The 22,476-nt window shown below is 48.3% G+C and overlaps 2 protein-coding genes across 2 annotated transcripts; one reads left to right on the top strand and one right to left on the bottom strand.

Moving 5' to 3' along the window:
• Positions 1-391: 391 nt before the first annotated feature.
• On the bottom strand, positions 392-8,560 carry EIF2D (eukaryotic translation initiation factor 2D). The gene is made up of 15 exons (XM_036398347.2): positions 8,444-8,560; positions 7,225-7,415; positions 6,920-7,003; positions 4,857-4,947; positions 4,186-4,293; positions 3,598-3,887; positions 3,384-3,501; positions 2,872-2,917; positions 2,636-2,739; positions 2,357-2,515; positions 2,147-2,236; positions 1,946-2,041; positions 1,617-1,737; positions 741-915; positions 392-642 (listed from the first exon to the last, which is right to left on the bottom strand). The coding sequence occupies exons 1-15, from the start codon at positions 8,497-8,499 to the stop codon at positions 572-574; spliced, it is 1,800 nt and encodes a 599-aa protein (XP_036254240.1). The 5' UTR covers positions 8,500-8,560; the 3' UTR covers positions 392-571.
• A 2,207-nt stretch (positions 8,561-10,767) lies between these two features.
• DYRK3 (dual specificity tyrosine phosphorylation regulated kinase 3) lies at positions 10,768-22,264 on the top strand. The gene is made up of 3 exons (XM_036398467.2): positions 10,768-10,874; positions 11,478-11,593; positions 15,936-22,264. Exons 1-3 carry the CDS (start codon positions 10,835-10,837, stop codon positions 17,499-17,501), a joined length of 1,722 nt encoding a protein of 573 aa, XP_036254360.1. The 5' UTR covers positions 10,768-10,834; the 3' UTR covers positions 17,502-22,264.
• The last annotated feature ends 212 nt before the right edge of the window (positions 22,265-22,476 follow it).

Here is a 22,476-nt window from a genome sequence, read left to right as displayed (position 1 = left end):
ATTACAGCTCATGTCATACATTTAGATGTATTTTTATATATAAAAATAATATAAACTACAGAAGTCCAGCTAATGCAGTTAATTCTCAATGCTGAAATGTCTGAATTCAATATGTGGAAATTTTTAAAAAGTTTAAAAAGATAAAATCTAAGCCAGAGGGGTTTTACTCAGTGGCAGAACACACTGCACTGTCCCAGGATTGTATTGGAATGTATTTTTCTCATATTTCAGAGGAGATTTATTCCACATCCTTGATCAAAGATGCAAAGCTAGAATGTTAAACCACCCAAAAACCACTGTAGCATCCAGTGCGTCAGTATCAATTTCCATTAAAAAAATTCACAAGAGAATAATGCCAAGGGGTTTATTGAGCTTTTTATTTTTATGAAAAATGAAAAAGGAACACCTGCAGTACTATTATTATTAGGGTGAATTCCAGACCTTGTAAACATCCAGGACTCATTGTGGAATGAGCAGGGCCTGTGCATGATCCTTGATTTGCTGGCAGCAAACCCTTCTATAAATAATGAAAATACTGAGAGCTGAGCAATCCTTAGAGTCGATTTTCCTCCTACTTCTTGCGGCCAAGCTTTGGAGCCTTGTCCAGGCCCTGGATGTATTTCCGAGGTAGCTGATATTCTTCTGCAACACAACCAAGAGCTCACTTCAGCTAAGGAAGACCTAAAGAATTCAAACATCTCAGTTTTGCTGCAACCAGCCCAGTTCCAGAACCTTCTTACCAAGCAGCATCTTGGCCAGATGATGGATTTGGTTGCCTTGGATCTGGACCTGGACTCTGTCCTTTGTTCCTGGTGCTGGGCTGATGGTGGCACTGGCTTGGACCTTTTGTTGGAGAGTGTTGGCCACACATTGTGGGTCCAGACCATACAGCTCAAGGTTCTTGATAATTGTCACCTGTGGGGTTAAATGATGATTGGAAACATCACTGCTGGAGGGTTAAATAATAATTAGAAGCATCACTACTGAAGGGTTAATAATAATTAGAAGCATCACTGCTGAAGGGTTAAATATTAATTGGAAGCATCACTATGAAGGGTTAAATAATAATTAGAAGCATCACTGCTGAAGGGTTAAATATTAATTAGAAGCATCACTGCTGAAGGGTTAATAATGATTGGAAACATCACTGCTGAAGGGTTAAATAATAATTAGAAGCATCACTACTGAAGGGTTAATAATGATTAGAAGCATCACTACTGAAGGGTTAATAATAATTAGAAGCATCACTGCTGAAGGGTTAAATAATAATTGGAAGCATCACTGCTGAAGGGTTAAATATTAATTAGAAGCATCACTACTGAAGGGTTAAATAATAATTGGAAGCATCACTGCTGAAGGGTTAAAAAGTGATTAGAAACATCACTGCTGAAGGGTTAAATAATAATTGGAAACATCACTGCTGAAGATTGGAAACATCAGCGCCAAAGAGTTAATAATGATTGATTAGAAACAGCACTGCTGAAGGGTTAATAATGCTTAGAAACTAGTAAGGACTGGAAATATCACTGATGAAGGTTTAATAATGATTGCCAAAGCTGCCCTCAGGATCTGGGATTTCACCTGCTCAACCCCCTCATTTAATTGTCTTTTTTCACCTTCTTGTTTGATGATCTCTGTGCTATGCTGATGTCAATGGGCTCGATGTTTCCTTTCCTCACCACGGGTTCTTGTCCAGAAAATGTCACCTGGTGTAAGGGCTGCAGTCGTTCCAGGCACCTGGACAAAACAATAATCTGTGTCATTCTGGGAAGGGATACTGAGGACAAGCACCTGCTCAAATGGATGTCCCATTTAAGGTGTGAGATCTCATCTTGCTCCTATTTATCTCCAGGAAATTACAAATCAGGCAGCTCCCACCATGGGGTTTGAGTTGCAGGCAATAAATCTGTGCACTTCTGGGAAGGGATATTGAGGGAACAATCACCTGCTCAAGAGTTCATCCCATTTAAGGTGTGAGATCTCATCCTGTTCTGATTTATCCAACAGGCAGTCACACAGAATGGCATTCACCTTTACAAAGCTGCAAAACAAAAGCACACAGAAGGAGCAAACCAGGTCACTTTTTTTCCTCTAATTTCAGCCTCTCCTGTAGAAGCAGGGGAGGAAAACTTCCACCTGTACTCACTTTTTGTTTGTTTCATCAACCAACTCATTACTCTTCACGTAGTTAATGATGATGTTTCTCACCTCACTGCTTGAGAGGATGCTGCCTTTTCTGAGGACAAAGAGAATTTTGAAGTCAAAGTATTTGGGTGTTGGGTTCTGGCAGTAAGAGAGAAACAGCAACTACAGTTTTGTTGGTCTCTCTCTTCATTTTTTTTTTTTTTGTGCTTACCTGTGTCCAGATTCCTGAAAGAGTGGGATCATTTTTGTGGAGACCCCATAGAGTGGAATGATTTCAGGAGCACGGTACGCTTGTTCTCTCTCTTCACTCTTGCTGTCTTGGGCAGCAGAGGCTGAGGAAAATCCTTCAGGCACTGCAAATGCTTTAATGCTGCCACAAGAATTGTTTGGTGTGAGTAGAAGGGATGGAAACAGAGCTGGAGGCAGCAGATTCCACTCCCTTCTTTCAGAGACTCCCAACTCCTTTAAAGGCTGATATTGTTCTACGTACTCTGGGTGTTTCCAGTCCACGTCCACGATGCTCTCCACACCTTTGCTCAGCTCCTTCACTTGTAAGATCCTCTGGTGCTGCATGCATTGCAGGAATTTAGAGAACTGAAGGAAGCAACAATCAGAAATGTGGAGTCAAGTATTTTCAACTCCTGCTCTTGTGTTTTAAACTTTTTCTCTGTTAATTATTAAAATTAATTTTTTAAAAAACCACCCAAGCCAACAGAAAAATCTCACCTTCTTATAGCTTGATTTCTTTATGTCCAGTTGTTTTCCAGCAGGGCTATAAATGGATTTTTTAAAAGTTCTTTAGTTATGAGTCACCCTTCATTTCTTCTTAAATCTTGCTACTTATGCTAGAAGTTTCTTAACAGCAGGAATACAAATCACACAGAAGAAGAGCTACACCAAAGAAGCTGATAAATAGAATGTGATGAGTGAAATTAGTGCTGATGATCTTGAGGCAGGCAGCAGCCACTCAGGTGACTAAACCATGGTGAAACCAATGTCAGCCAAGTCAAGTTGGCTCCCAAGTGCAAATCCAGGTCTGGACAATCCTTACATCCAAGTATTTAATATAAGGATTGTATATGATCAAAGTATTTGATGGCAGAAGTGAGCATAACCTTAATTAAGAACTGGATTTCATTTTTACTCAAAACCTGTTTCCTAAATATCCCACACAGTCTTCATGTTTTAAAGACCAAATCCCAGCATGCAAATCCCAATTCCATCTCCTTCCCACGTACCAGCAGGAGACCATGTGGCTGCCTAGAAATGTGCTGGTGAGCAGGGGGAGATCTGACTTCTTTACTCTGCATTTTAAAGCATGGAAAAAGCACTGATTAAACAATGCATCCATTTGCTCTGCAGGGAGAAAAAAGGACAGGTAGGCAGTGAGTTGTCTGTGAGCTTCAGCAAACCAAAGGGGCACGGTTTGGGTTTGCTGGCATCTAAAAATACCTTGTGGGGTCCTGCTGTCCTCAGCCTCCTGCTGGTCCCCTGTGCTGGCATCCTCAGCTGGTTCTGCAGCTCTGTTCTCATGGAGCTCCTCCTTCCCCAGCAGTTGTGCACAAGTGTCTGTGTCCCTCAGGCTCAAATCCCTGATGTCCACGTGCTGCTCTGGCTCAGGGGAGCAGCTGCTGCCAGGCTCCTTCCCCTGCAGCTCCTCCCGGTCTCCAGCACTCTCCATTGCAGCAGGATCTGTCACCAAGGGAGCTAAGGTAGGAGGAGAAGATTTGTCACCATATTCCCTACAAAAGGAAGAAAAAGCAGAACACAGCTTTCCTTTTGCTGCTTTCAACCACAGGACAGTGAACAGATGTCACCCTGAATAAAGGAACTGGCACCTGCATGGGTCTTTTTCTGCAATCTCTGAACCGTAAAATTTACTTTGAACTCATCTTCCTCCATTAATTCCAAATAAAGTTCCTATCTGAGCTGTACCCAAATAATTCACTAAGTTGGCCTGACAGATTAATCTTAGATTTGGGTTTCAGTAAACACACGAGACCTGTTGTCCATTTTCCCCCAGGCCTGGCAGTTACCCACCAGAGGTGATCCAGGTGAGTGTGCAGCACAGCAAAGCCCTTCCCTTTCATTCCAGCAGCCAGCATCTCCTCCGTGGACATGGTGGCAACTCCAACTGCCACGGGAGCTCTGGGAAAAGAAGGGAATGTTGGAGCAGGACAACACAAACACCCAGTGCCACTGCACACAGGCTGTGCTAATGTGTCACACTGAATTTATTTTACAACCCCCCCGCTCTTTACAAATTGTGGGGGTTTTTTTCAAGGTTCTACATTTTTTTCTGGTATGTAAGGTTTTTCAAAGAATCCTGAGCCTGGATGAAGTGAAGGTTGTGCAGTGACACATTCTGGCTTTTAATAAATTACAAGAAGTGCATGCACTGCCAGAAGAGACCAGCAGTGAGAGAAAACCAATGGCTTTAACATTCCCTCAGTCAGAACTTCCACACAGACACAAAGACAACTGTACAGAATTCAATATTTTGTTAAAAACATTGGTCCAAAAGAACCAATTTACAAAGCTTCCCACCTCAGTTCAACCATATCCTAACTCAAAAAATTAAGGGTTTTTTTCCTGCTGTATCTTCCACTGCTGAGGCTCCTCGAAGACAACATTTCTGCCTCGATTTCCTCAAAATTCTTCACTTCGTTTTTAGTTTCTGGACAGGCTGTGGATGGGAGAATGCTCTGTACCTGTTTCCCAGCAGGGTGACAGCACAGAGCGTGCCCCGTGTCACTTGAGGGAGGCCAGAAGGTGGCACCACAACTCCTGGCAGCATCAGGTCTGCGGGAAGAATGAAGCGCATCCATTTCTCAATGAAACGCTCAGGCACCGCCTCCCCCTCCCTCCCTCCCTCCCGTTACTCAGCAGAACCACGAGCTGGGCACACGCCAGGGAGAACAGGAGTCTCTGTTTCTCCTCCTCAAGCGCCGCTTTTCCCCCGTGGAGCGCGGGATCCAATCCACAAGGCTGCTGGGCACATCCCAAAAAACTGCGGAGGAGCGAAGCTTGCTCAGCCCTGTCAGACCTGAGGGACTGTTTTGAACGAGCTCCCAGCAAAGCTCTTCATTAATGGCATGGAAAGGAACAAGGAGAAGCACCAGGAATATCCCATTTACCCTTCCCAAGGGAAGGTTATCCCAGCAGCTTTTTCCCTGGAGACAGAATTGCCTCAAAGTTTCCACTGCTGCCCCATCCCTCCTGAACGTGCCACATCAGCTGCAGCCAGCTGGCAATTCTCAGGGAGTTGCCTCCTTGCTGTTTTGGATAGAAACCACACCCCTGCTTCCTTCTGCTTCCCACACCTGGGAGGACCAGCCTGGGATGGGAGCAAAGCAGAGCTTTCCATGCTGCAGGTGTGGCACGATGTCCTCACCAAAGGATGGGAGCAGCAGCTGCTCTCCCTCACTGCAGCTCTCTGCAGTCTGAGCTCTTCCATGGCTTGGTTTTGCAGGCATCTCACATTTTTCTCAGCATTCCTGATTTAATGTGGAGCCTGAAGAAGCCAAGATGCTTCCCCCTGTTCATTGTCACAAGTATTTTTATCAAGTCTACAATGAACTCTGCAGCTGCCACCAGAGCTCCACATGGCTGGGGACAGAAACCACATCAAGGCCTTAATGTGACCGCATAAGCAGCATTCAATTATGCAAATTAGCAGGGCAGACAGCGGGTATTTGAATTTATGGAAGAGATATCCCAAAAGATGCTGCTTTTAGGAACTGAATGTCCTCCAGAGCTCCAGTCTGCAGCACTGGAGAGCCTGGTGCCTTTCCTCTCCCTTCTGGACTGGCTCTACCTCTCCCCCTGCCTTTGTGGCCATTGTCTCCCGGCCAGCTCCTTATCTTTGGATCCTGCACAGAGGTAGCCTGGTTGCCAGGGGCGATGAATGTCCCGCAGGCCTCTTTCATCAATGTCCTGCCCCATTAGCAAGTCTTTTTGCCCAGAAACTGGGTCATTCTAAGTCAGCAGCGAGGCTCTCTCAGATGTCTATCACAGCACTTTATTTTCCCCAAGAGCAAACAAAGCAGAGAGACCTGAGTTCCACTTTGGATGCTGTGTCATGGAAAAACACATCCCTCCCTTCGTGAGCACTTCCAGGTAGAGATCAAGGCTGCAGCAGCTCAAATTTAATCTTTTTCTGCTTGAGCAGTTCAGCAATTTGAAGTTTATAATGGGCTGATTCTCCTGAGTCTGAACTGCATCCAAAGCAGGTTCCAGAAAACAGACACCTTTCCTGTTAGTCTTGATCCATGATGAGGTGGTAGAGCCAGTAAGCCAGGAACTCAGCTCCAACCCCACCTGCACAATGCCCAGGCTGCCTGACAGTGATTGCACTGCAGCTTCCAAACCACATTTCCTTCCTCTCCACAGGATGAGCTTGTTCACCTGGGCACTGACAGGAAGCAGGGTGGCAGCAAAGGAGCTTTCAAAAGGGACAGACCAATGGCACAGGGAGTTCTGTGTCCCAGTTCAGGGCTGCTCATCATCCTGAGAAGGGATTTCCAAATCTCAGCCTCCCACACTGAGCAGGTTACTGCTTTAAACACCTTCACCTACTTTCCTTCCTTCACAAACTCTTTTTACAGCGAATTTATTTCCTTTCTAGGACACCACCACTACAAAATTTTTTTGAGTACTCATTCCTTCCATTTGTTTCAGGTACGTTTTTGCCACTGTGAAGGAAAACACCTAAAAAGTCCTGTAGGCAAACTCCTTTTTGCAGTGCAAAGGGACAAAGTTCTGGTGCTCTTACCTGCACCTCCTGCAAGTTTCTGTAGCACTGGGGGCCATGTTGCAAAGGCAGGGAGAAGGTCTGGGTAGACCCACAGAGTGTACACTGTCCCAAAACAGAAGTAAATTTTAAAATGCACCATTAAGAACATTTCTAGATGCTGTTTCTTTTCATCTTTAAGACTAAACTCTCATTGGATATTAAACTTAATTAGATAATAAAACACTTAATGGGATAATAAAGAAATGTGAAATCAAAACAATGCCACAATAATTACCTGGGAAGGTAAGCAAAGAGGGAGGATTACTCCAACCCCTTCCCCTTACCTGTTGGATACAGAACTTTCTCAACTTCAAACAGTATCGGGTTCCTGTGGTTCATGTACACAGTGATGGCCTCCCCTTTGTGAGAGTATATTTTGATGACATTGAGTTCTTCCTTGTTTGGAACCAACTCAGCCACTTGTTCAGAGCTCAGGCTGGGGAAAGCTGCTGCCACATCACTTCGTAGCTTCCTCCTGCAATGAAAAAAACCCTGAATGTGTTACAAAGCTGCCTAGGCCATCCCTCAAACTAATTCCAACAACTGCTGTTCTGTTTTGTCGCCTGTTCCTGAGATTCCCACCTCTTCACAGGAGATAATCTGAAGCATTTGTGTCTGGGTTTACAAACGATCTGAACGATACACTTGCCCCGCTCTTATCTTCTTTAAACATCTGCTTTCAGCTTCTGTTTGCAGCCCGTGCCTCTGTTTCGTGCTGTGATTTCAACCTGGGAGTGCCACACTAGCTCTGCCCAGGTGTCACCCACAGCTGGAGCAGGGGACAGCCAGATTTCCCTGTCCCCCAGTTTTAATTGAAGTTTAAGCCCCAGTGACCAGCACAGGGGGGCTTGTGGTCATTCACAGCAGTGTCCAGTGAACCTGAACAATCAGGAGGTCAGCCCAGCAGTGCTACTCAGGAACATAAAGAATTAGAGAATTACAGATGGTTCGGGTTAAAGGAGACTTTAAATCCCATCCAGTGCTACCCCTGCCATGGCAGGAACACCTTCCACTGTCCCAGGTGCTCCAAGCCCCATCCAGCCTGGCCTTGGGCACTTCCAGGGATCCAGGGGCAGCCCCAGCTGCTCTGGGCACCCTGTGCCAGCACCTCCCCACCCTCACAGGGAATAATTTCTTCCTAATATCCAATATAAACCTACCCTCATCCAGTTTAAAGCCATTCCCCCTAGTCCTGTCACTCCACTCCTTATCCAAACCCCCTCTTCATCTCAGAGCCCCGTTACACACTGAACTCTGCTTATAAATAAGCACAGAAGGCCTCATCCAGGCCTCGGCATAACATTTCAATTAAACCTGGCTTAATTACGGCAGCATCTTCCAGCGAAACGCACAACTCCGTGCTCAGGCCGGGAGCGTGCCACAAGCAGGGGCTGAAAGCAGCTACTCCCGGGGCACCGCCGACCGCGACCCCGGGGCCGAGCCCCGCGCGTCCCCCCGGCCCGGGGGGGGTCCCTGCCTGCGGGGTCCCGACGTGGCACTCACCGGTCCGAGCCCTTGATGCTGCTGTTGGCCCTCACGCGGAACGCCCTGGCGAACATGGCGGGCCCGCGCCGTCCCCTCAGCCCGCGGCGGCCGCCATGGCGCCGTCCGCGCCCATAAACCGTCCGGCTGGAAACGGCGTCCGGCCGCGCCGAGCCCCCGCGACCCCCGCTCCGCCGCCCTCAGGGCTCCCGGGCCCCCTCGTCCGCGTTGGGGACCCCCGCCCCAGCTCCCTGGGAGGCGCCAGTCCCCCTGCCCGGACTCCTTGAGGGGGTCTCGGTCCCCCCGCCCCAGCTGCTTGAGGGGGTCTCGGTCTCCCCTGCCCCGACTCCTTAAGGGGGTTCCGGTCCCCCTCGCCCGCGTTGGAGACTCCCGCCCCAGCTCCTTGAGGGGGTCTCGGTTCCCCCAACGCCGGTTCCCTGAGGGGGCCTGGTCACCCTGCCCCGGCTCATTGAGAGAGTCCCGGTCACCATTGCCCGCGTTGGAGACCCCCGCCCCAGCTCCTTGAGGGGGTCCCAGTCTCCCCACCGCCAGCTTCCTGAGGGGGTCTCAGTCTCCCACCCTGACTCCTTGAGGGGGTCCCGGTCCCCATCACCCGCATTGGAGACCCCCACGCCAGCTCCTTAAGGGGGTCTCGGTCTCCCCAGCGCCGGCTCCTTGAGGGGGTCTCGGTCTCCCAAACGCTGCTCCCTGAGGGGGTCTCGGTCCCCCTGCCAGGCTCTGGGATACCCCCACGGCGGCCCCCGAGCTCCTCCATACGAGGGGTTCTCAGAATTGTGGGGGTTCTTTTGTGCTTAAACTTCTCAGCTGTTGTCTGGTAAACGTGCCCTGGCAGCTGGGCATCCTTGCTGTGATTTATACATTTGCTTGCGTGTTCCTGATCGATTTCTAGGTGGAGATTGAGGAATGTGGAGTGGGTAGGAGTATTACAGGAGTATTGTAGTAATTGCAGCTTTTACAGAGTTATGGAGATTGGAAAATCCCTCCAGGATCATCGAGTCCAAGCTGTGCCTGATGCCCACGTTGTCCCCAGCCCAGAGCACTCAGTGCCACATCCATTCTTGGGCACCTCCAGGGATGGGCGCTCCAAACCCCCCTGGGCAGCCCCTTCCAGCCCTTTCCATGAGGAAATTCCTGCTGTGTCCAACCTGAGCCTCCCCAGCCCAGCCTGAGGCCGTTCCCTCTCCTCCTGTCCCTGTTCCCTGGGATAAGATCTCCTGGCTGTCCTCTCCTGGCAGGGAGTTGTGCAGAGCCAGAAAGTCAGACTCCACTTGATTTTCATTTTTTTATTAATTTAAGGGCAGTTTGTGGAAATAAATACACCTCCTACATCTCATTAGAGAGCTCTTATGTTCCAAAACGCCACCGATGCCTCCAGCTCTGTAACTCCCTCTGTTCCAGGTCAAATCCATGGCTGCTCGTGGGGAGCTGAGCATTGTCCTGGACTTTTTATTCCAAATCAATCCCTGCACAGCGGCTGGCAGGGTCGGGCAGCCCGTGCTGTCCCAGAGCTCCCTACATGCAGCACTCAGCGTTTTGCCTCCATCCACCTATTCGCAACCACGTTACTACTGAGCGTTCCTTCCACACACCTCGGTGTGAGGAGGTTCCTTTCCTCCATGCCGAGCACCCCGCGGTGCGTGGGGGCACCGCGGAGCGCGTTCGGCTGAGGGGAGAAGCGAGGTGCGCGTTGGAGCTCCACAGCCTCGGGTGCGGGAGTTCCGCGGGGCTGGTTTGGCTGAGGGGAGAAGCTGGAGCTCCGCAGCCACGGGCGCCATCCCGCCCCGGCGGCCTCCTCTCCCCCAGGCCGAGCACTCCGCAGTGTGCGGAGTCCCGCAGGGCGGCTTTGGCTGAGGGGAGAAGCGAGGTGCGCGCTGGAGCTCCGCAGCCCCGGGTGCGGGGGTCCCGTAGGGCAGGTTTAGCTCAGGGGAGAAGCGAAGCGACCGCTGGAGCTCCGCAGCCCGGGATGCGGGGTCCCGCGTGGCGGGTTTAGCTCAGGGGAGAAGCGAGGCGAGAGGTGGAGCTCCGCGGCCCCGGGTGCGGGGTTCCGTAGGGCGGGTTTAGCTCAGGGGAGAAGCGCAGCCCCGGGTGCGGGGGTCCCGCGGGGCGGGTGTCCCTGAGGGGAGAGGCGAAGCGGGGGAGGCTGGAGCTCCGCAGCCCCGGGTGCTGGGGTCGCGCAGCGCGGCTTTAGCGCAGGGGAGAACTGAAGCGAGCGCTGGAGCTCCGCAGCCCCGGGCGCGATCCCGCCCCGGCGGCGCTGCGCAGGCGCGGGCGGGCGGGCGGCGGGCGGGGGCCGTTCCCGGGGCAACGGCCGGGCCGGGCCGGGGCCGAGCGGCCGCGCTGGGCAGCGGCACCCGCCGGGAATGGGGCCCGCGCCGGGGCCCCCCCGACACGATGCTGCTCGGCAGGAAGCCGGACGGGCCTCTCGCCGCGGGTGAGGAGGAGGGGGCGGCCGGGGGTCCCGCGGGGCTGGGGGGGAAAGGGGGGGATGCGGTTTGGGTCGGTGGCCGCCGAGCCCCCCGCGTGGTCCCAGCCGTCCGTCGGGTCTGTCGCGATAGGCGTCGCGATTTTAAGTTTTTGAGCAGTCGACAGCGAGAGACGCCGCCTTTTTTCTTTTTTTTGCCTTCCCCACGCTTTTGCAGTGTAATTCTCACATCTCATTTTTAAGGGATAACCTGTTTTAAAGGATAGTCCCATCAAGTGTTGAAGTGTTTGTTCGTTTTCTGCTCGTTTGGGATTTTCCTGATTAAGGGGAAGAGGTAAGAATGGTGGGCAGTGATTCTTAGGGATGTATTTTTTTGCAGTGCAGAAGTTGCTTCACAAAAAAGAACCTCTAAATTAAAAGTATCTCGAATTAAGATTTCCCAGAAGCATCGCACCCCTGCGGTTTGAAAATTCAGTAAAATTCCAAAGATCATTTAATGAATGAAGGAGAATCGATGATTTTACTGACTAAAATGTGCATTTAAGCTTTTGGCTCTGCCTCTGTCGGTGTGAATTGTTGTGAATAACTGGTTTGTGTGTGGGACCGTTCCAGCCAGGATTGGCGATGGATTATACGACTCCTATATGAGGATAGATGAGTGTAGATACCCAGAGCCTACAAATGAAGAACGGAGCCCCTCGGGAATTCCTTCCCTTTCAAGACCTCATGTGAGTATTTTAAAGTCATCTGTGTCTTCACGTTGTGCAGTGTGGGAGTGAGAGCTGTGTGGGGGTCTGATACCTCCCTACAGAGAATAGATTTTAAAAGTGGCATTTTGCTGCTTTGTAGAGGCTTCTAAACATTATTGTTTTTTCTGAGCATGAAAATGATGTGCTGCATTCAGTGCAGAACTTGCTGGCAGCCTCAGGAACCCCATCTTACTGCCCTCAGCTCAGTGTTTTAATAAAAACAAAGTTATTTTACAAAGGCTTGGAGCGTTCTGCCGTGTCACCTTGTACTCTGATTAGTCAATCCACACATGCTTTGCTCTGCCTCCTCCTGCACGTTTCCATTTTAGTTTCCCTCATGAAAATTCTGACTGGTAAGTAACATAGGAGCAGTGTGAGTCTGTGTGGCTGCCAAACACCTCACAAAAGTATCTTTCTGCTCCGAAAACTTGGGCATTATCTGTCACTTCTTTTGCTTCCAAAACAGTCCTTATGAACTGAAGGTGTTGCTGGGCTCTTTCATCAGGGCTCTGTTCCCTCAGCAGATGTGGAGCTGGGAGATTTTTTTTCCCTTTAATTGGCTCAGTAGTGCTCGTGTTCAGCTGTACTTTTGTGCACTGATCTGTCCTTTAGATGGGTTTTAAATGTGTTCTGGCTCTTGTTGAGTTCTGGCAGAAGGGAAGGAGCTTAAGCTTAAAAAAAAAAAACCTCTCACTTTCTAAAAAGTGAAAATAGACATTGCCCCGAGGAACATGCATTTGAAAATCATCACCTTGTGGGATTTTGTTGTAACAAATTTGGTTTGTGCAAACTCAGGGGCATGAGTCTGTTTTTTTTTTTTTTCCCTTTTTGGAAATGTTGAGGGGGAACAGAAGGAATTTGGAGTTCTGTTGAGCAGTAGGGTTTGAGGAGTAGTGGGTTGGGGTTTTTTGTGTGCAGGGATATGGAAACATTTCAGCTGCAGTGTTTTGAGCTGTAGTGTGACTTCATTTGTTCATAACTGAGTACAAGTCGGTAGAGTGGAACTATCCAATGCAATACAAATATAAACCCATGAATATTTTGTTTGATTTGTCTTCATCTGTGGTTTTTTTCCTTAAAGCCTGTTAACTTCTTAGGGCGAGCTTAAGGATTTATAGCATGCCCAGTTTGCATGGTGGTGTACCAATAAAATCCAACCTCAGTGGTATCAGGCAAGCAGGAGCTGGGGCTGAAAATGGTGGTGCTGAGTTTTAATGGGAAAATACCTGGAGTTTTAGTTTTCTAGCAAGATGTTTTATTATTATGTAATGTTACATGAGAATTGAGGAGTGTTGGTGACTGCAGCTGCCCATTCCTTCATCTGAGCCTGCAAGAGAACACAGAGTCTCTCTGCTTTGAGAATACATGGGCTGGGTTCAATGTGTTTAATTCAGTGTTCAGAGCATCTCTGCAAACCAGTTTGTGCAGGAATTGCAGCAACTGTTTCCTTGTCAGTGAAAATGAAGTTTTTGTCAGGGAGAGTTTTCAACAGGGTGCCACTGGTGTTGTCAGCCTCATTTCTCGCCTGCACTTCAGCAATTAAACAAAAAACTTGTGGAGGCTGGGATTTGTAAAATCAAGCTGTTGAAAGAAAGCTGGTGTTAGCCAGGAGTCATCTGAGTGCAGCTCTCCTGAGCTCAAGTGAAGATGGAGCTATATTTGTGTCTCACCATCATGTGGCAACTGATTTTGGGAGTCCTCTAAGAATGAAAATTGAGCCCTTACTACCGTTGAGTCAGGTTTGAAATCCAAAGCCATAATTCCTTCATTAAGAAATCGTTCCAGGATAAATGGAATCATGAATTGCTGGTTTATTTAGGGATTCAAAGGTACAAAATGTTTGCTATGAACAGCAGCACAAGCAGAGCTGCTACTGCTCTTGGGTGGAGAATATTTAAACAAGTGTGACGCTAGTTCTGTGTTTATATCTTGTGTTTATTTGTAAACTTTCTGTTTGGGTCTGCCAACTGAAGAGTCTTTGAGCCAGCTCTGAAGAAATGTCATTCTTATCTCGGAGGTTCAGCCAGGCTCCAAGAAACTGGCGTTTATTCCGAGTTACCAGGGCTGGGCTCTGTTGTTTTTACTGCAGACTCTGGCTGGGCGTGTCCCTCCCGGTACACCACATTTTGGGGTCGATAGGAGGAGTGGAGCTTGGTAGGATCTCTTCATGTTGATAAGGACTGACTTCTGCAGGGAAATGCCCATTTTTTGGGGCTTGTGAGCAAGAACTAACATTTCAGGGCAGCACCAACAACCAGAGGCTTTTATGAGCTGTGTGGAGTTGGCTTTAGGGAGAACATTCACTTCCCTGATTTGCTGACCCTGCTGAGATGTTGGACTGGATGTAACTAAAAAGGAATTTGGTTTTATTGCCGTGGGGCTGCAGGTTTATTTATATTTTTTTGTTTGATTCCTGTGTAGTTATTTTGGTTTTCAGGGATTTGGTTTGGCATGTGTCTGAGATCTTTATTTTTAGATTAAAGGACAAAATGGAAAACAGATGTTGCTGCTTCAGTCAGGGCTTCTTCAATTCTGCCTGGATGGGACAACACCTCTGTGCTGCCTCTCAGCAGGGAGTGCCAGCAAGCAGGAAAAGGAAAAACTGCTAGAGGGGAACTGACCTCCGGGGTGTTCAGCATTTACTAAATAGTAAAATTGACAAGCCTGGAAAATTTCACAGTGTTTTTCTCACCTTCTCTGGGTTTGTTTCAGATGTAAATATTTTAGCACATGGTGGTAAGAGGGAGTGCTCGCAGACTGCTCTCAGCTGAGTTGGAGTGGGAGCTGGTCCTGGTTGTTCAAGTGTGTGTTAAGAGAGTTCTGCAGCTCTCTGTTCCCTCTGTGACAGTGCCAGGACCCAAGAGAATGGCTGGAGCTGTCAGGGTGGTTTAGGTTGGATAAAAGTTCTTCCCCCAGAGGGTGGTGGGGTGTGGGAACTCAGCACATCGTTCTGGATGTCCAGAGATGCCAGGAGAACCCTTGGGGGGTCTCGGAAATCCTGGAATGTTGCCAAGAGTGTTTGGTGGCTTGATTTTGATCCATCCACAGAAGTGACAGCAGTTTGAGGACATGAGAATCACTTTAGAGTGAAGGGTGTAAAAGGGACACATTTATAGGGTGAAATATAAACTTTAAGGTTTTTGGTACAGGGGGTTTATGGAGACAAGATGGAGGGATCAGGGCGTGTCTCGTCCTTCTTCTTTCTTCTTCTTGTCTTCCATCTCCTGTGGTGATGTTGGCACTTGGGGATTGGTTTATGGTGAGGGTGCACTTGCTAACATGGGTGAAAAGTATTGGAAAATAAAGGTAAATATCATGTACGTAGATTTTAGTATAAAAAGACATGACCGCCCCGTGGGTGGTCAGAGTGCCCTTGGCTGCCTTGCAGATCAGACCTCTGTTGGGCAGACAGAAAATTTTGTAGATAAGAAACAATAAACAATCTGAAGATGGAAAAGCTGAAGAGTCCAGACTCGTCCTTTGAAACGCGCGCCACCCAAGAACCGCCCTACCCATGTCGGGGCAGAGACAGACAGACAGCTGAACCAGACAGTGGGGCACAGAACAGGCTGCCCAGGGCATGGGCACAGCCCCAAGGCTGCCAGAGCTCCAGAGCAACGCTCTCAGGGGCTGGGAGGGATTTTGGGGTGTCCTGTGCAGGACCAGGACTTGGACTTGATGATTTTTGTGGGTCCCTTCCAGCTCAGGATATTCTATAATTCCACCATGATTTCAAAGAGTGGTGTGGATATGATGATGTTTTCCCCTTGAAATTAAAACCCAACCATTAATTTTTAGATTCTGAAGGATGGTTTACCTTGCCTTGCCCTGTCCCCCTCCTGTTCCTCATGCAGCTGCCTCACAGCAGCCATATGTCACCTGCTGGGGTTGCTTTGTGTTCCTTTGGCAGCCTGGCTGTGCACTCCTGCTGCCACTTCTCTGCACATCCACGTTCCATTCCGTGCTCCAGACAGGTGCAAGTTGCATCTGTTGGTGGTTGTGCTGCTGCACCCACGTCTGAAGCTAAACATAGCTGTTCCCTGGCCCTCCACTGAGTGGAGATAGGAATTTTGTGGTTGTTTGAGTCTTTGGCTGTCTAGGGTTTCCCTTTCTGGATTTAAAAGCACATGTGCTGTTTCAGGGAGCTGCTTTCTCTTTGTGTACCCTTCTATAACTATGCTTGTAACTTAATTTAGCCCAGCATTTTATATTTGTTCCTAATAAATGCCAAACTCGTCCGTGTTACCGATTTTCTGCTGGTAGTGAGTTTATTTTTAATCTATGCTTTAAAAGATAAACTAAACTACTTTTTCCCTTGTAGGTTTCTATCAACAAACTTATAATGAAGGATCACCCTCTGGCTGCAAATCAGGTCAAAGTGGAGCAGTTATTTGAGGACTCTGGCAACAGAAGGAGCAGCACTCTTCACTCTGCAGGCCTTACTCCAGAAAGATCTCTGCCTTCCCTGACAAAAGAGAAAACCCTAGAGAGCCTGGGTGCTAGAGGCAGTGGAAGCTCCTTGAAATCACACAAAGCTGTCTCCCAAGCTCCAGAGGAAGCTGTCAAACAGTTCAAACATCTGCTATCAGCTTATGAGCAGCAGGAGATCTTCAGTTTCTCCGAGATTTACTTTGTGGGGCCGTCTGCCAAAAAGAGGCAGGGGGTGATCGGCGGCCCCAACAACGGCGGCTACGACGACGACCAAGGCAGCTACATCCACGTGCCCCACGACCACCTGGCTTACAGGTATGAGGTGCTCAAAATCATTGGCAAGGGCAGTTTTGGACAAGTTGCTAAGGTCTATGATCACAAACTGCACCAACACCTGGCCTTAAAGATGGTTCGCAATGAGAAGAGGTTCCATCGCCAAGCTGCCGAGGAGATCAGGATCCTGGAGCACCTGAAGAAGCAGGATAAAACAGGCAGCATGAATGTGATCCACATGCTGGAAAGCTTCACCTTTCGGAACCACATCTGCATGACCTTTGAACTCTTGAGTATGAACCTGTATGAGCTGATTAAAAGGAATAAATTTCAGGGTTTCAGCCTCCAGCTGGTTCGGAAGTTCGCTCACTCCATCCTGCAGTGTTTGGATGCCCTTTATAGAAACAAAATCATCCACTGTGACTTGAAGCCAGAAAATATCCTCCTAAAACAGCAAGGGAGGAGTGGAATCAAGGTTATAGATTTTGGGTCCAGCTGTTTTGAGCACCAAAGAGTCTACACCTACATCCAGTCCCGGTTTTATCGGGCGCCAGAGGTGATCCTGGGGAGCCGCTATGGGATGCCCATAGACATGTGGAGTTTTGGCTGTATCCTGGTGGAGCTTTTGACTGGCTACCCTCTTTTCCCTGGAGAGGACGAGGCAGACCAGCTGGCCTGTATCATGGAACTTCTTGGGATGCCACCTCAGAAGCTTTTGGAGCAATCCAAACGAGCCAAGAACTTCATCAACTCCAAGGGTCACCCCCGTTACTGCACGGTGCTGACGCAGCCGGACGGGAAGGTGACCCTGAGCGGGAGCCGCTCGCGCCGCGGCAAGGTCCGGGGTGCCCCGGGGAACAAGGACTGGGTGACAGCTCTGAAGGGCTGTGATGACCCCTTGTTCACTGGTTTCCTGAAGGATTGCCTCAGCTGGGATCCTTCCACGCGCATGATTCCCAGCCAGGCCCTGCGGCACCCCTGGATCTGCAAACGGGTGCCCAAAGCAGCCGCCTTGGAGAAAAGCTCCGGCAGGAGGATTTCCAGCTATTCAGGTTCCTTCCAAGGAATTGCTAACAAGCTGCCTCCTGTGGCTGCAGTCCCCAGCAAGCTGAGGGCCAGTCTGGCCACTGAGCCCAGTGGCAGCATCCCTCTGTGTACTGTGCTCCCCAAGCTGGTCAGCTAGTGGGGAGTGCTGGGTTCCCAGGATACAGCCCGTGTGTGTGCGCTGTCTGTTCATGCCGTGGGAGGAAATGAAATGAGAGGGTTTTAATGGATTTGCTTTGTGTTGGGGGCTCAGTCTGGAATACTGGAAGATCAGTCAGAAATGTGCACATTAAAGGGCTGATTTTATCCAGTTGCTTCACTCACACCTGGTGCATTCCCCTCTGCTGAGGGTTCAGCTCAGCTGGGGAGTACAGAGACACTTTGGCTGATGTGCTGTTTAAAAATGCTGGTTTAGAAACCAAACCATTTATCATGGTTCAACAGGTTCTTTTGCTTAAGGCAGGAAAGGAACTTGATTTAAACTCCCATGTTTTCAGTTGTCTCCAGCTGAACTCTTTCTGTTCCAGGGGAAAGTTTTTAAATCTCATGTCAAAAGCACAAATGCATTAATGTAATGCATTAGGAACTTACTTGCAAATTGCTTAAGTTTGAAGAATTTTATTTCTCTGCATTGCTTTTCCCTTATCTATCCTGGGATTTTAAAAACTGTGATGGGATGTAGACCCCAAAGGAATTTGTCATTGGAAAAGAAAATACTCAGATGATAAAATTTCAAAGCAGCCATGAAAAAATGAAATGCCATGAAACACAGGATATATCTAAATAAAACTACTCATTTCTGTAACACTTGCTATTTCCCCCTAAAAATCTGTGGAAAGCTTGTAGGGGTATTTGGGATCAGGCCTGGTCCATCACAAGTGTGGGCCACTTTGTTCAGGTAATGATTGAATTCTCTGTTTCTTTGGAGCTCAGATTTCCATCATCAGTTCTGCCAGGTGTGTGTCTTTGTTTTTCCTGTGTTTCTAAAACAAAAATGTTGAACTTTGAGAGCTGGTTTATATCCATGTTTGAGATTCTGGTAATTGCAAAAAATTATCTCTTTGTGTAGAGTGAATTCCATTGAATTACATGAAGCTCTTTTAATAAAAATGCAAACATGCCACCCCTGTCAGACAAGTAGAACTTTTTCAGGCCCAGGGCTGTGACTGGAAAATGAGGGAGGGGGGGGAAACACACATTAATAATTGGGAGTGTGCTCTGAAATCTCAACAAAATCTCTGGAAACATAACCAGGAAAGACTGATAAGGTGCAAGTACTGGCTGATCCAAATGGAAATATTTTATGGGAAGAGCTGCTTTGTTTCTAATTGCCTTCCTTCAGGCCTTTGGGTGCCTACATTTTCTCATTCTTGAACTCCATGAGCTTGTATTTCCTCTTCCTTTATCTTCCCAGAACATGCCAGGGTGGTGTGACCTGTCACAACCACAGCCCAGCTTGTTGGGGTTGTTCCTTCTTGCAGCCTCATGGCCCAAGTCCATCTCCAGATCCATCTGATCCCTTGCCAGGTGCCTGAGCAGGACTTTAAATACAATTTAGAGCTTTTCTGAACAGGAGGTTTGAAATGGAATGACTTTTTCTCTGCAGCAGGTTTTGAATGCTAAAGGAAGGAGACTCTCAGTATGCAAACAAAGGAGTCACCAGGGTGATTTGAAAGATAAGTGAGCAAATGTTCAGTAGGAGACCCTTCCCCTGAGGAGATGGGGCTGCTCTGGCCCCTCTGGGTCATTGCAGCACTGGGTGCAGGCCTGCAAAAATCCTCAAAAAGACTCAGCCAAAGCTCCAAAGGACTCGAAACTGAGGCTCCCAGGAGGGTTCTCATGTGTGGAGCTTTTCTGAGTTGTTTTGTTGAGCAAGTGTCAATTCAATGAGCTTAGTAATGATATTAAAATAACAGTCTGGCCCTTATCCGTGCAGCAAGCAGCATGGATGGGCTGGCCTGGGTCACTCACAGCAACACATGGCTGGGATTTTTCATTTTGCTAGGCTGAGTGAAGTTTTATTTGAACGAAGAACCAGGGAAGTGGATTCTGGAGGGAAGTGGCAGAAGATGCCATTGATTTTAGTAGAATCTCTAATAGATCTGGCACATTTTCAGAAGCCAGAAATCTTCTTCTTCCTTTTGTGCCCTTTACGTTTCTTTATAACAAAACACACCAGGTGAGAGAGGAGAAGGGAACCTTGCAGGATGCATGGAAAAGGATTTCATAGAGAAGATAAGGTGGTGGTGCTGCTTCCTGGCAGAAGGAGCAGTGCTGGTGTGCTGGGAGCTGCACCAACATCTATCTGTAAAAACTAGAATAATATTGATAATTCTGTGACTTTTGGGGAGAGGTGGCTGTGAGGGAACTCCTCCTGTGGCAGCCCCTGGTGCACACTGAGTAATTTTGCTTAAGGCTGGGGCTGTGAAGCTGCAGATAAAGCAATTAACTGGCAAAACTGTGGCTTTTCATCTAGAAAATGTGTTCAGCATGCCCTGACTGCCCTGACTGCACATGGTGTTTGTTTAAGACTTGCTCTTTCTTACTTGGTACTGCCATATTTGAAAATCAAATATGTAGTTAAGTGAATTGCTAATTTGGGTGAGAAGGAAAAGCAGCCTCAGCAGATATTTACTGGGCTGGAAACTTCTTCCTAGCCTAGGAAATACAGCTGGGAATATTGGGGTCTTGTTTCCAATCACTAATCCCCAATTTCTTCATAAAACATTTGCTTTTGGTGAATTGTTTGATGCAGAATTCCCAGAGTGGGAGAGCTCTCCAGGTGAGCCCATAGATGTCCTGTGAGGAATCATCCCTGCACACCCTGGAGTGGCTGAGTTCCCTGGGGAAGGGAGCAGGGCTTGTCCCAGCCCCACTGGGGGACCCTGGGCTGTGTCACTGTCATTTATCAGGGTTGGGCACGGCCTCGGTGCCTGGGCTCTCCAGATACGGCCAAACCTCCAAGTCACACTTGTTTTTGGGAAAGCCAAACCCTGGTGAGCTCCGAAATCACCAGAAACCATCCCCTCGTGAGCTCTGCTGCTGCTGAGAATGTTGGGAGCAGCCTAAAATTGAAAATGTCTGAAGAGGTAAAGAGCAGTTTCTATTTGTGAGGGAGCTTTGCTTTGTTGAGCTGCCAGCCCTGGCACCTCTGTTGTGCTCTCCTCAGAAGTTAGCACATGCAAATCACTGGTGTTTACAGCAAATCAGGCACTGCGTCTCTAAAATCACCCAAACCTGTTTGAAAATGCTCCTTAGAGTGTTTCACTGCCCTGTGAGAGGTGCAAATAACAAATGTTCTTTGGCTGCAGTTCCAGCTCTTTGGCTCAGCAATATTTTTATATAAATCAATGACAATGCATGAGCAGCACATCTGAAGGACCCAAACCTAAATCTAGAGATTTTCTGGGTAGCACAGACACTCCTCACTGGTGTTTTTTGTCCTCCCAGCCTGCTGGAATGGCAATCCTGGTTGACCAGTGACCCAAGAATTCCCAGCAGATGAATGGGACAGATTTAATTCAACTTTTGTGGAAGAGTGAGTGATTGCTTACAATCTTTTTTACCTCTTGCAGCTGAAAACTTTTTAAGCAGTTGCAGAACTTCTTTGCAATGATGATCATCTTCAGAACTACCTCTCAAACAAGCACAGGGTCCTTTCTAAAGGGCTGCTCACTGCAGCTCTCCTGGGTTTTTTACTTGTTTAATACCAAAAGCTGTCCTGGCTGTGAAACATATATATGATGATCTCAGCAATGTCTTGCTAATCCCAGGCACACAAGCAAAAGGCTGATGCTGCACCCAGAGATCTCTGCTGAAATGATACAAATCCCCTGCCTGCCAAAGTTTAATTCCGTTGTGGAAGTGGAGAGCCGAAATAATATGGAAAGATCTGTGGGACTTGTGTGCTGAGACTGAAAACAAACTGTGCTCAGAGACTTTAATGAAAAATCCTGGGGTTTCTGCACGTGCTGGGTGCTCAGAGCTGTGGGCACCTGGCAGTTTTGGTGATTTTATATTTGGTGCTTCACAGGATCCTGGAATTGTGAGGCTGGAAAAGCCCTCGAGGATCATCAGTTCCAGCCTGTGCCTGACCCCCTCCTTGTCACCCAGACCAGTGTCCCCTCACTGGGCACCTCCAGGGATGGGCGCTCCAAACCCCCCTGGGCAGCCCCTTCCAGCCCTTCCCATGAGGAAATTCCTGCTGTGTCCAACCTGAGCCTCCCCAGCCCAGCCTGAGGCCGTTCCCTCTCCTCCTGTCCCTGTTCCCTGGGACGAGATCCCAAATCCCCCCGGCTGTCCCCTCCTGGCAGGGAGTTGTGCAGAGCCTAAAGATCACAGACACCACTTGATTTTTATTTGTTTTATTAATTTAAGGGCAGTTTGTGGAAATAAATACGCCTCCTACATCTCATTAGAGAGCTTTCATGTTCCACAATGCCTCCAGCTCTGTAACTCCCTCTGTACCAGGAGAAATCCGTGGCTCCAGAACATTTTCCTGGATTTTTAAAACTCCAAATCAGGGGGGCTGGCAGGGTTGGGCAGCCTGTGCTGCCCCAGAGCCTCCCCACACACAGCACTCAGGGTTTTACCTGCCTCCCTCTGCCTCCCTGCAGCCACGTTCCTGTTCAGGGGCTCTTGCACATTGCAGATGTTCCAGCTAAATGTCAGCAGCGCTCAGAATCTGCAGCTTTGCCTTTTTATTAGGAATATTGTGATGAGGTGTGATAGGGTGGGGGATGTGGGAAACATTGGAGGTGCATGTGGATATATAACTGTGGAGGAACGTTCTGGAAATCGGTCAGTCTCAAACTATGTATCTAAATGTAACGAGCAGATTTCTTGAAGTTGTACTTTGGGTCATTTTTAAAAAGAAAATAAATGCATCATTTTCTTTAGCAATCGAGTGTGCAAATTCCTTCAAGTCCTTGATTAAAATGAAAAAAAAAAAAAAAAGAAAATAATTCTTTCCAGATGGAGGAACTTACCTTGTGCTGGCAGACACCACCTCCTGTGGCATCTGCCTGGAGAGGAGAGAAAATTGTCACTGTGCGAGTGGGAGGTTTCTGTGTCTGTGCTAAACGTGCTGAAGCTCTGGTCTGACAAATGTTCCC

This window comes from Molothrus ater, chromosome 25 (genome assembly GCF_012460135.2).
Source record: "Molothrus ater isolate BHLD 08-10-18 breed brown headed cowbird chromosome 25, BPBGC_Mater_1.1, whole genome shotgun sequence".
Lineage (NCBI taxonomy): Eukaryota > Metazoa > Chordata > Aves > Passeriformes > Icteridae > Molothrus > Molothrus ater.
This window is presented reverse-complemented; position numbering and strand designations above follow the sequence as displayed.